The 13,184-nt window shown below is 41.6% G+C and overlaps 2 protein-coding genes across 2 annotated transcripts in view; both read left to right on the plus strand.

Moving 5' to 3' along the window:
- Positions 1-5,721: 5,721 nt before the first annotated feature.
- The window catches only part of NVL (nuclear VCP like), a gene marked incomplete at its 3' end in the record, with an annotated part of 72,819 nt that continues 65,356 nt past the window's right edge, over positions 5,722-13,184 (plus strand). The window contains exons 1-2 of the mRNA XM_080698563.1: positions 5,722-5,760; positions 10,109-10,381. Coding sequence (XP_080554689.1) covers positions 5,737-5,760; positions 10,109-10,381 — 297 coding nt within the window. The 5' untranslated portion in view covers positions 5,722-5,736. The remainder of the gene's footprint in view (positions 5,761-10,108; positions 10,382-13,184) is intronic.
- On the plus strand, positions 8,562-9,035 carry LOC308264957 (cyclin-dependent kinase 2-associated protein 1). Its single transcript, XM_080698564.1, has one exon. It carries the CDS (start codon positions 8,751-8,753, stop codon positions 9,012-9,014), a length of 264 nt encoding a protein of 87 aa, XP_080554690.1. The 5' UTR covers positions 8,562-8,750; the 3' UTR covers positions 9,015-9,035.

The following is a 13,184-nucleotide window of genomic DNA, read 5'->3' on the forward strand; positions in this document are numbered from 1 at the left end:
TTTTTAGGTGAGGCTGTCCAGGAACTGTGATCCTCCTGTCTCAGCCTCCCAAGCGTGTACCACCTCACCCGGTTCATCAGTCCTATTTTTTAATCTTAATTTTTTTTGTGTGTGTGCGTACTAGGGGGATGGTACCCAAGGGCATTCTACCTCTGAGCTACACCCCCAGTCCTATTTTTTAGTTTTTTTATTATTTTCGAAACAGTCTCACTGAGTTGCGAAGGGCCTCACCAAGTAGCTGAGACTGTCTGCGAACTGTGATCCTCCCGGCTCAGCTTCCCGAATGCTGGGATTGCAAGCCTACGCCACCATACCCGGCTTAATCTTAATTTTAATATTATTTATTTACATATTTATTTTGTGGTATTGGAGATGGAACCCAGGGGCATTGTACCTCCAAGTTACACCTCCTGCCCCATTTTATTTTTTTTAAAATTTAATTTAATTAATTTATTTATTCCGGTACTGGGGATGGAACTCAGGGCCATTCTACCTCTGAGCCACACCCCCAGCCCTTTTTTTAATTCTTTATTTTGAAACAGGGTCTTACTGAGTTACAAAGGGCCTCACAAACCATGATCCTTCTGTCTCAGCTTCCCAAGTGCTGGGATTACAAGTGTGCGCCACCATGCTCAGCCTATTGTTTTTTATTCTTTATTTTGAAACAGGGTCTCATTAAGTTGCGGAGGGCCTCACTAAGTAGCTGAGGCTGTTTGTGAACTGCAATCCTCCTTTCTCAGCCTCCTGAATGTTGGGATTACAAGCATGCGCCACCACGCCTGGCCCGGCCACCATTTGTTGACCACAGGGACATTCTTCTTCTTTTTTTCCTGTGGCAGTGGGGATTAAACCCAGGGTGTTCTATTCCTGAGCTACATTTTTATTATTTATTTGGAAACAGGGTCTCACTAAGTTGAAGAAGGCCTCACAGGTTGCTGAGGCTGGCTGCAACCCTGTGATCCTCTTGTCTCAGCTTCCTAATCTCTGATTACAGGCATGCACCATCACATGCGACCCCAGCGCTTTTTTGTTTAAATAAATACAAGACAGTTTCTCCCAGGTTGCTTCGACTGACCTAAAACTAGTGATCTTTCTGTTCCTGAGTCTTAGAGGAGCGGTGATTACAGGCATATTAGCCATCCTGCCTATCTGCATTGAATTTGAGGGAAAATATTGGTGGATACCACTGTACTAAAATTCTTGTTGTTTTATTCAGTATTGACTATGGTCGAAGAAAAAGAAATGCTTTTAGGATTCAGGTAGAAAAAGGTGAGTCTTTTTGTGTTAGTACTAAATTATTAATAGTTTTCAGAAAGAACTGTGTTAGCTTATGGCGTTTTTTCTTTGTTTCAGTGTTTAGTATCATCAGTAGTGAGAAAGAGCGTAAGAATCTAGCAGAATTAGAAGATGAACATCAGGCAAAAAGAGCAAGACAAGGTGAAGAGGATAATGAGTAAGTATTAAAAATGGAGGGTTTTCTTCTCTTTTTGGTACTTGGGATTAAACCCAGGAGCATTCTACCTCTGAGCTATAATACCCCCAGCCCTATTTTATTTCTTTATTTTGAAATAAGGTCTCAGCATGTTGTAGAGGGTCTCACTAAATTGCTGAGGCTGGCCCCAAACCTGTGATACTCCTATTTTAGCCTCCCAAGTTTGGGATTACAGGCATGTAACACCATGTCCCACTTACTTTCTTTCTTTCTTTTTTTTTTTTTCAGTACTGGGAATGGAACCCAGGGACATTTTACCTCCAAACTATACCCTCATCCCTATTTTTTATTCTATTTTTTTTTATTTATTTACTTTTTTCAGTACTGAGGATGGAACCCAGCTACACCCCCAGCCCAATTTTTTTTAAATTTTTTTATTGGTGCATTATATTTATACATCATAATGGGGTAAAAAACTTGTGTGGACATACATGTACATATCACCCATTTAGCCCCTACCCAATTCCCACCCCATCTCTCCTTCCCATGCTTGGCTTAGTGGTTGACTTCAATATGTTTAAGTACATTGTGTGTTTTAGAAATTTTCCTCTTCCCCCCCTCCTTTGTCCTCCTTTAGGTCGCCTTGTTTGCTCCTCTGTAGGATTTCCTTTTTCATCTAGAGTTCCTCCTATGACCCATTTCTCCTTAGCTTTCACATATTAGGGAAAGCATCTGATTTCTTATTTTTTGTGACTGACTAATCTCGCTTAGCATAATGTCCCTCCAGTTCCATCCATTTCCCTGAAAATGATGTAATTGTGGTTTTTTTTATGGCTGACCCAACCCTATTTTTTATTCTTTATTTTGAAACAGGCTCTCACTGAGTAGCTAATCCTCCTGTCTCAGCCTCTCAAATGCTGGGATTACAAGCGTGCGCCACCATGCCCAGCTTATTATTTATTTATTTATTTATTTATTTATTTATTTATTTTGGTGGTACTGGGGTTCCTGGAAACCCTTCTACCTCTGGGCTACGCTCCCACACCTATTTTATACTTTTATATTTGGCAGGGTCTCTTAAGCCAGCGTGGCTGGCTTCGAACCTGTGCAATCCTCCTGTCATCACCTTCCAAGAGTGGGGATTACAAGTGTGCACCACCATGCCTGTCTTATTTTTTATTTTTATTTATTTATTTATTTTGCGGGTCTGGGGATGGAACCCAGGGGCATTTGACCTCCGAGCTACACCCCCTGCCCTTGTTTTTATTCTTTTTTTTTTTTTCGGGTGTGGGGATGGAACCCAGGGGCAGTCCACCTCTGAGCTACACCCCCTGCCCTTGTTTTTATTCTTTATTTTGAAACCAGGTCTCACTGAGTTTCAAAGGACCTCACTAAGTAGCTGAGGCTGTCCGCGAACCGTGATCCTCCAGGTCTTAGCCTCCCGAATGCTGGGGTTACAAGCGTGCGCCACCATGCCTGGCTTTTTTATTCTTTATTTTGAAACCGGGTCTCACTGAGTTGCAGAGGGCTCACTAAGTAGCTGAGGCTGTCCGCAAACTACGATCCTCCAGGTCTCAGCCTCCTGAATGCTTGGATTACAAGCGTGCGCCACCACGCCTAGTTTATTTTTTATTTTTGAAACAAGGTCTCACAGAGTTTCAAAGGGCCTCACTAAATAGCTGAGGCTGGCCGTGAACCGTGATACTCTGGTCTCAGCCTTCCTTTGCTGGGATTACAAGTGTGTGCCACCACACCCTGCTTTATTTTTCAGTTTTGAAATCACTAAGATGATAGGTGGTCTCAATAAGTTGCAAAGGCTGACATCAAACCTGTGATCCCCTATCAGCTTCCCACTGTACTGGGATTTGAAGAGTTTTTTTCCATAATGTTTTACATTCATACTTGTAAAACTTTTAGTGGTTCTTCATTGCCAGTCAGGCCCTCTATAATACTTACCTAACCTTTCTGTACCTCTTGTTCTAATTTATTAAATGCTCAATGTTTTCCTAAGACTTTATATTTTCTCTTAGATTGTGCCTTTGTGTGAATGATAGGTAACTGAAGTATTTATTTCTTCTTCATATTTCCCCACTCAGGGTGTGTGTGTGTGTGTGTATTTTACTAGGAGTTAAGCCCAATTTTAAAACTCGTCTTCCTTGGGCGATGAGAATCTCACTACTTATGGAGAATCCTTGAAACTGTAATCCTCTGTTTCAGCCTTTCAGCCTCACAAGTACCTGGTGTGCGTAACACCATGCCAGGCTAGTTTTTTTTTTTTTTTTTTTTTTTTAACCCAGGGGCATTTGACCTCCGAGCTACACCCCTTGCCCTGTTTTTTATTCTTTTATTTTGAAACAAGGTCTCACTTAGTTGAAGAGGGCCTAACTAAAACTGAAGCAGTCCACAAACCGCGATCCTCTGGTCTCAGTCTTTCGAATGCTGGGATTACAAGCGTGTACCACCATACCTGGCTTAGTTTTTTTTTTTTTTTACTTAGTTAAATATTTAGTCTTTTTTATGATTTATGCTTATACATTTTATAAAGATGTTAAGACTCATACCTATAATCCCAGTACTTGGGAGGTTGGGTCAAGAAGAACGCAGGTTCATGGCCAGCATCTGCAACTTAAGGAGGCCCTCTGCAATAGTGAGACCCTGTTTCAAAATAAAAAATAAAATAGGGCTGGTGGTATAGTTCATAGGTGAAATACTCCTGGGTTCAATCCCTAGTACCACAAATAAATAAAAAAGGCTGGTGATATAGCTCAGAGGTAGAATGCCCCTTAGTTCTGTCCCCAGTACCCACAAAACAAGATTGTATTCTCAGTATTGATTATAAAGAGTGAAACTTTTGTTTTGCCTTATTTTGAAAAACTTCTTGTTCCTTTATTTCTTCTGAGTATATTTTAGGAAGTTGCATTGGTTTTATGGCTTGGTCTCTTGATTTTATGAATTTGTTTTTCAAAGTGATTAATTATGCCTTCCTAAAATAGTCTAGTAAATGCCTAATAAATGATTATTTGGCATTTATTATTTATTTTGTACTAAGGACTTTTCAATAATTTTATTCTTTTTTTTTTTTTTTTTTTTTTTCTGGGCCTGGGGATGGTAACCAGCGGCATTCGACCTCCAAGCTATACATACCCCCTGCCCTATTTTTTTTTAATCTTTATTTTGAAACAGGATCTCATTAAGTTGCAGACGGCTTCACTAAGTAGCTGAGGCTGTCCGCAAACTGCGATCCTCTGGTATGAGCCTCCCGAATGCTGGGATTACAAGCATGAGCCACCACGCCCAGCTACAATAATTTTATTCTTAAGTAACACTATGAGATTAGAGGGGTTTTTTTTGTGTGTGTGTGGTGCTAAGGATTGAACCCAGGGCTAGGGGCATTCTACCTCCGAGCTACAACCCCAGCCCAATTTTTTGTTCTTTATTTTGAGACAAGATCTCATTAAGTTGTAGAGGGCCTCACTAAGAAGCTGAGGGCTTCCCATGAACGCAGATTCTCCCATCTCAGACTCCCAAGTACTGAGATTACAAGCATGTGCCACCGTGTCCAGCTTGGAATTTTTTTTTTTAAGAAATTATTTTTTTTCGGGGGAGGGCACCAAGCACTGTCTGAATGTATGTCATTTTCAATATGATCCACATTAAAAAAAAAAAAAAGGAATTGTTTATTTTTTTGTGTGGTACTGGGAATTGAACCCAGGGCATTCTACCTCCAAGCTACACCTTCAGCCAGAATTTTTTTTGTGTGTGTGGATCTGGGGATGGAACTAAGGGGCAGTCTACCTCCGAGCTACAACCCCTGTCCTATTTTTTATTTTTTATTTTGAAACAGGGTCTCACTGAATTGCAGAGGGCCTCACTAAGTAACTGAGGCTGTCTGCGAACCGCGATCCTCTGGTTTTAGCCTCCCGAATGCTGGGATTACAAGCATGTGCCATCACATCCGGCTCAGAATTTTTATTCTTTACTTTGAAACAGGTTCTCACTAAGTTGCAGAAGGCCTCACTAAGTAGCTGAGGCTGGCTGCAAACCTGCAATTCTCCTGTCTCATCCTCCCAAGTACTGGGAATACAATTGTGCATCACTATGCCCGGTTTAAACTGGAATTTTTAATCCAGTTTCTCTGATTTCAATGCTTGGACTCTAATCACCATTGTATTTTGTCTTAGTCTATTTACTTGTTTTGGGTAGTAATTTTTTAGAATCTAGGAGAAAAGCCTTTAACACTTTCCTTGATTTTTTTTTTTTTTTAATTGAGGTATACTGAAAGCTATTCTGATGACGATTCGCATATGGAAGATGACCCAGATCCACAGGTAAGTCAAATGGGCCCGTGATCCATATAGGCCCACTCTACTTTAAAAAAAAAATTATTATCTTGAGCCGGGCGTGGTGGCGCACGCTTATAATCCCCGCGCTTGGGAGGCAGAGACAGGAGGATCGCGCAGGTTCAAAGCCAGCCGCGCTGGCTTAGGAGACCCTGTTTCCAAAAATAAAATAGGTCTGGGAGTGTAGCCTGGAGATAGACAGGCTTCTAGGAACCCCAGTACCACCAAAAAAAAAAAAAAAAAAAAAAAAAAAAAAAAAATTATCTCTTTTTAATAAAAAATTAGTAAAGAATAGAAAAAGAAACTTTTGACATGTTTTTAAAAAATAACCTAATACTTCCTTATATTACACTGTTGATGAATATAGCCATTCTTCAGTATAAGAGTTTATAGTCATTTATACAAAGAAGAAGGGAATGGACTAGTCAGAAATATGTGCATACACTAATAGAAAGGTTATTAAAACTGGAGGAAAGAATGATCATTTTCTCTCAAGGAGCTGTCATTACTGCTGAATAGATTTGACTAAGTAAATATGGTGATAATATGTCAAGTTATTAATAGTGCTCTTTCCCTTTTTCTTGATAAATCAGTGTTTAAATTTTTATTTTATTTTTTATTTTTTGGTGGTACTGTGGTTCCTGGAAACCCTTCTACCTCCGGGCTACACTCCAAGACCTATTTTATATTTTTATTTGGAAACAGGGTCTCTTAAGCCAGCGAGGCTGGCTTCGAACTTGCTCGATCCTCCTGTCTCTGTCTCCCAAGCGTGGGGATTACAAGAGTGCGCCACCATCCCAGGTAAGTTTTTATTTTTGTGTGTGTGGCACTAAGGATTGAACCCAGAAGCATTCTATCTCCAAACTATACCTCCAGCCCTTTTTTTTCCCCCCTGTAACTGGGATTGAACCCAGGGACACACAACCAGCCAAATTTTTAATTAATTAATTAATTTATTTATTTATTTTTGTGGTTCTGGGGGTGTAACCCAGGGGCTTTTCTACCTCTGGCCTATACTCCAAGACCTATTTTTTACTTTATTTGAAAACAAGGTCTCACTAAGTTGCTGAGAGGTTCACTCAGTAGCTGAGGCTAGCTTTGAACCTGTGTGATCCTCCTGTCTCAACCTCCCAAGCACTGGGATTACAAGCGTGCACCACTACGCTTGGCTTTTAATCTTTTATTTTGGAACAGAGTCTCACTAAGTTTCAGAGGACCTTACTAAGCAGCTGAGGCTAACCACGAACCTTTGACTCGTCTGTCTCAGCCTCCCAAGTACTGAGATTATAGGTGTTTGCCACCACTCCTGGCTTCAGTGTTTGAATTTCTTAAGTGAAACAGGGTTTCATTAAGTTGCAGAGGGCCTCACTAAGTAGCTGAGGCTGTCACGCACTGTGGAATTTCTTAAGAAGGTAATGATGGCCATGAGTGGTCACACAGGCTTGTAATCCCAGCATTTGGGAGGCTAAGAAAGGCAGATCACAGTTCAAGGATAGTCTCTGCTACTTAGTGAGGCCCTTTGCAACTTAGTGAGACCCTGTTTCAAAATTAAAAAAAAAAAAATAGGGGTGGGAATATACTGGTAGAATGTTCCTGGGTTCCATTTTAGTATTGGCAAAAAAAAAAAAAAAAGAAGGTAATAATAGTACTTCATTATGTTTGATCCGGTTTTGAATTTCCGGGATAGTATTGATGTCACTGATATTCAGTTAATTTTCATACTTAGTCCTGTTATTTCTTATTCTTTATTTTGAAACAAGGTCTTACTAAGTTACTGAGACAGACTGGTCTTAACCCTTCCCTCTTCTCATCTGAGCCTCCCTAATACTATGTTGATAGGCATGGGCTACCACTTCTGGTTTATTTTGTTTTTAAGTTGTCAAGGTTGACTGGGAACCTGCAACCTTCCTGTCTTAGCCTCCCAAGTACGGGGATTACAAGTGTGCAGCACCATGCCTGACTTGTTTTTATTTATTTATTTGTGGTACTGGGGATGGAACCTAGGGGTGTTCTGCCTCTGAGCTATGCCCCCAGCCCTAATTCTTTTATTTTGAAACAGGGTCTCACTGAGTTGCAAAGGGTCTCACTAAGTATCTGAAGCTGGCTGCGAACTGCGATCTTCCTGTCTCAACCTCCCAAGTGCTGGGATTGCAAGGGTTGTGCCACAACACCTGGCTCTTGTTGTTTTTAAGATCAAGCATTCTTGAGGCTGAGACAGGAGGATCGCACAGGTTCAAAGCCAGCCTCAGCTACTTAGTGAGGCTCTCAGCAACTTAGACCCTGTTTCCAAATAAAGTATAAAATAGGTCTGGAAGTATAGCGTGGAGGTAGAAAAGTCCCTGGGTTCCACCTCCAGCACCACAAAACAAAAACAAAAACAAAAACAAAAAACAAAAAACAAAAAAAACAAGCATTCTGTCAGGCATGGTGTGATGTATGCCTGTAATCCCAGTACTTGGGAGGTTAAGACAGGAGTATCATAGGTTTGAGGTCGGCCTCCATAATTTAGCAAGACAATGTATCAAAATGTAAAAAGGCTGGGAATATAGCTCAGAGGTAGAATGCCCCTGGGTTCAATCTGCATTAACATATATACTCAATATGCATACACACACACCACACACACCAACCAGGTTTGACTATTTAATCACCAATTTTTAAATTTTTATTTATTTATTTTATTTGCAATACTGGGGATGGAACCCAGGGGCATTCCACCTCTGAGCTACACCCCCAGCCCTATTTTTTATTCTTTATTTCGAAACAGGGTCGAGCGCGGCCCGGGCCGGCGGAGGGCTCGCAGCTCGGGGCGTGAGTGTGAGCGCGGGCGGGCGTGGGTGTGAGCGCGGGCGGGCGTGGGTGTGAGCGTGAGCGTGTGCGCGGGTCGCGGCCGCCGGCTCGGGCCTCCCGCCTGCGCCGCCTGCGCCCCGTCGCCACCATTTTCTCCAGCGGGAAGCGTCCACTCTCCTTCCACCAGTATGGCGACATCTTCCCAGTACCGCCAGCTACTGAGTGACTATGGGCCGCCATCGCTGGGCTACACCCAGGGGACTGGGAGCAGCCAGGTGCCCCAGAGCAAATACGCCGAGCTCCTGGCCATCATTGAGGAGCTGGGGAAAGAGATCAGACCCACCTACGCCGGCAGCAAGAGCGCCATGGAGAGACTGAAACGAGGTATCATCCACGCACGAGGACTGGTTCGGGAATGCTTGGCCGAAACGGAACGGAACGCCAGGTCCTAGCGGCCGGAAGCTGGAGCGCTATCATCTTCCGACAGGATGAGATAACAGCTCCTCTCCCCAGTTCAGATGAAAGTCTTGTTTTCAAACTGGTAACAGTTTAGTTGTTTTCTCCCATGGTTCCCTAGGCTCTGAACCTCCAGCGTCAGAGACCGAGAAAAGCTTTCGAAGATAATTAGATTTGCATTTTAAGTAGTTAGGAACCACCCAGGTTTCCTCCTCCTTCTGTTTTTTTTTTTTTAAGCATTGACTTAAAAGACGCAGTGAAGTTGTTTTACAGCAAGCTGCTGTCTGCCTCCAAGATGCTGGTGTCTCCCTTCGGCCTCGTCCTCTGGATACACTCACGGCACCCATTCGACCTTTGTTCTTAAGCGCATCCGACTCCGGGGATTTGTGTTGACGCAGCCGGGCTGGCTCAGTAGCTGGTCCCATTTGCCACACGGCGTAGATTCTGCTTAATGGGATTTTCTTTTTTGCTTAAGCATTTGCATGACTCTTAGTGCTTTGAAATCAATTTCTAAAAATGCACAAGTTATAAATACAGAAGAAAGAGCAACCCACCCAACCTAACAAGGACCCCGAGAATTTTCATACTAAGACTGTATGTAGATTTCCGTTCTGCGTTTATTGTAAGTTGATCAAAACATCGGGAAGAAAATGACTAAAACTGTTTGCATCTTTATATGTATTTATTACTTGATGTAATAAAGCTTATTTTCATTAACAATTTGTATTAAAAAAAAAAAAAAAAAAAAAAAAAAAAAAAAAAAAAAAAAAAAAAAAAAAAAAAAAAAAGAAACAGGGTCTCACTAAGTAAGTGAGGCTGTGTACCACAGTCCTCCTGTCTCAGCCTCCTCAGTGCTGGGATTGGAAGCGCCTCGCTTGCCTAATCGCCGATTGCTAATTGGCCCTCTGTTGACTTGGAGCGGTAGGTTCATCTTTTGAATTGTAAATGTTTGTTTTCAATCATCCTTATTGTGAATATCTGTATATTGGGACTGAAAATGTGAAAGAAATTATTGAAAGCAAACTGTAGAAAGCTGATTAGTTTCATGAGTACCTGTTGAGTAATTTTGCTAAAATCATGTTTCTGCCAGTCAGCAAATCACATGAACAGTTCCCTGCTCTCTTTATATCGGAAAGGAAATCCTGATTCTGTTTCCAATACTTCGGAGGTGCAACAAAGAGAAACTGCTGCTTCAACACCACGACTGGCTTCTAAAACAGGTTTCATTCCTTTGAAGACCCCTGGCAGAGATTTAGAGCAAGGTTGGTTTATTGACAAAACCCCAGATGGAAAGAAAGACGGTTTTCTCTTGGACCGATCACATGGGACGAGTGATCCTGAGAAGCCAGTATCTGAGATACAGGTATTTTTATAATGAACTTTTAGCCCTTTGTAATTAAGAGTGCATTGCAGTCTTTTCATTGAATAATCGCAAGGCAATGCTTATATTTCGTAAGCCATAGGAACTTTGAAATACACGAGACTTGCATCACTTGCAGTAATGTTGTCAATGCCCTTCCAGTCCAAGCCTGTCTTCTTTCTTGCTTTAACTATTGAAATGGATTTCTAGCTGGAATTCGTCCATTTTCTTTTTCCCGGTACTGAGGCTATAACACAGGGACATTCAACCTCCGAGCTACACCCCCAGCCCTATTTTTTATTTTGCAACAGGGTCTCACTGAGTTGCAAATGGCCTCACTAAGTAGCTGACGCTGTCCTCAAATCTTGATCCTCTTGTCTCCGCCTCCCAAATGCTGGAATTAGAAGTGTGCGCACCATGCCTGGCTGAATTCGTTCATTCTTGATACCCTGGTTATTCTTCACCTAGAAAAACCTTTTTTATGAGTTAAGTCAGGTCATTGCCAGTTTTTCTTTTGTAACCAAACAGTGGCTTCATTCAGTCCCAACTCCAAAAGCTATAAAGCTCTATAATTTGGCTGCTCTATCATTTATTATTTACTTTTATTTATTTTTTGGTACTGGGCCTGAGCTACACACCTAGCCCTTTATATGTTTATCGTTCATTGTTCCTTTATTTGGTTCAGTTTTTGCATGGTAGTAGGTTTTTTTTTTTTTTGTTTTTGCAGTACTGGGATGGAACCCAGGGGCATTCTACCTCCGAGCTACACCCCCAGCACTATTTTTTATTCTTTATTTTGAAACATGGTCTCACTGAGTTGCAAAGGGCCTCACTAAGTAGTAGCTGAAGCTGTCCTCGAACTACGATCCTCCTGTCTCAGCCTCCCAAATGCTGGGATTATAAGCATGTGCCACCACGCCCGGCTGGTAGTAGGTGTTTTTTAATAAATAATAGGACTGCAGATGCACCCCAGAGGTAGAATGCCCCTGGGTTGAAATTTTTTTAATACAAATTAAGTATTCTTGAAAATTACTGTCCAAAACTAAGATATTTTGTAAAATAAGAGTGTGCATTAAACATAAAGATTTGCTAGAAAACCTAGACTGTAAAACATTAAAAAATTATTTTAAAATGAGAATGTTTTGACTATACTGAGTTAAATAAAATAGGCTGTTGGCTGGGGGTGCAGCTCAGTTGGAGAGCAAGTGATTAGTATATTCAAAGCAGTGGGTCCAATCCCCAGTACCAAAAACGATTATGAGCCGGGCGTGATAGCGCATGCTTGTAATCCCTGCGCTTGGGAGGCTGAGACAGGAGGATCACACAGGTTCAAATCCAGCCTCAGCTACTTAGTGAGGCTCTCAGCAACTTAGTGAGACCCTGTTTCCAAATAAAGTATAAAATGGGTCTGGGAGTATAGCCCGGAAGTAGAACGCCTCTGGGTTCCACCCCAGTACCACCACCACCAAAAAAAAAAACCAACCAAAAAACAAAGAAAAAACCCATTATGAAATAAATTCGATAGGGTTCTACTTGCCATTTTTACTTATTTATTGTTTTTTGAGTGGGTAGGTACTGTGGATGAAACCTAGGGGCATTTTACCTCTCAGCTACACTCTAGCCCTGTTTTATTCCTTTATTTTCAAACAGGGTTTCATTAAGTTGCTAAAGCTCGCAGCAAATCTGCAAACCTCTTGTCTTAGCCTCCCAAGTACTAGAATTACAAGCATGCACCACCATGCCAGGCCTCAGATATATCAACTGTTGAGACACCAACTGTGAGAAGACTCAGAATAACAGATGACATTAGTGTCCTAAATCAAGTCTCTCACACGTCAGGAAAGAGAGCTTAACAAAGGAATCTACTCAAATAGAAAACAGTTAATATTAGCCTATAATGTAGTTCAAAATGTAGTGTTCTGGGAGCGTGAGGAAGAAGTAGCTCTAAATGGAACAAACTGGAAAGAAAGTTTTCAAATATTAGGATTTAAATCAAGCTTTAAGGCTTTAGGAAAGAAGGAAGGACACCCACCGCAAACAGCATCCTTGTGCAAATAATTTGGTAATAGTTAACGTGTGGAACTTCTGTGGCAAAGCACAGGTGCAGTGGTGCATGCCTGTAACTCCAGTATTTGGGAGGCTGAGACATGAGGATTGTGGCTTTGAGGCTAGTCTCAGCAGCTTAGTGAGACTGTTTCAAAAACTTGAAGGTAGAATGGCCCTGGATTCAGTCCCCACTCCAAAAGCAAAAAAGTGTAAGCCAGGCTTGGTGATGCACGCTTGTAATCTCAGCATTCAGAAGGCTGAGACAGGAAGATCGTGGTTCGCAGGCAGCCTCAGCTACTTAATGAGGCCCTTTGCAACTCAATAAGACCCTGTTTCAAAATAAAGAATTAAAAAATAGGGAGTAGAATGCCTGTAGGTTCTATCCCCATTACTACAAAAACAAAACCCCCCCAAAAAAGTATAATGGTGTAGGCATGGAAATTCCCCTTGGGATGCGGTGGAGTGAACACACAGCCGTGGATACACTAAGTTCATGTTCTGCCACAGAGCTACATCCCCAGACTTTTTGCACAATTTAGAAAAATATTTATTGGCATTGTATTTTTTTTTTTTTTTTGCGGGTCTGGGGATGGAACCCAGAGGCATTTGACCTCCAAGTTATACCCCCTGCCCAATTTTTTATTCTTTATTTTGTTTTTTGTTTCGTTTTGTTTTTGGTTTTTTTTTTTTTTTGGTGGTACTGGGGTTCCTGGAAGCCCTTCTTCCTCCGGGCTACACTCCCAGACCTATTTTATTTTTT

Source organism: Muscardinus avellanarius, assembly GCF_963383645.1.
Source record: "Muscardinus avellanarius genome assembly, chromosome: 7".
Lineage (NCBI taxonomy): Eukaryota > Metazoa > Chordata > Mammalia > Rodentia > Gliridae > Muscardinus > Muscardinus avellanarius.

Bases quoted from the DNA above. Each gene is read 5' to 3' on its own strand.
- LOC308264957 (XM_080698564.1), top strand. From the start codon at position 8,751: ATGGCGACATCTTCCCAGTACCGCCAGCTACTGAGTGACTATGGGCCG.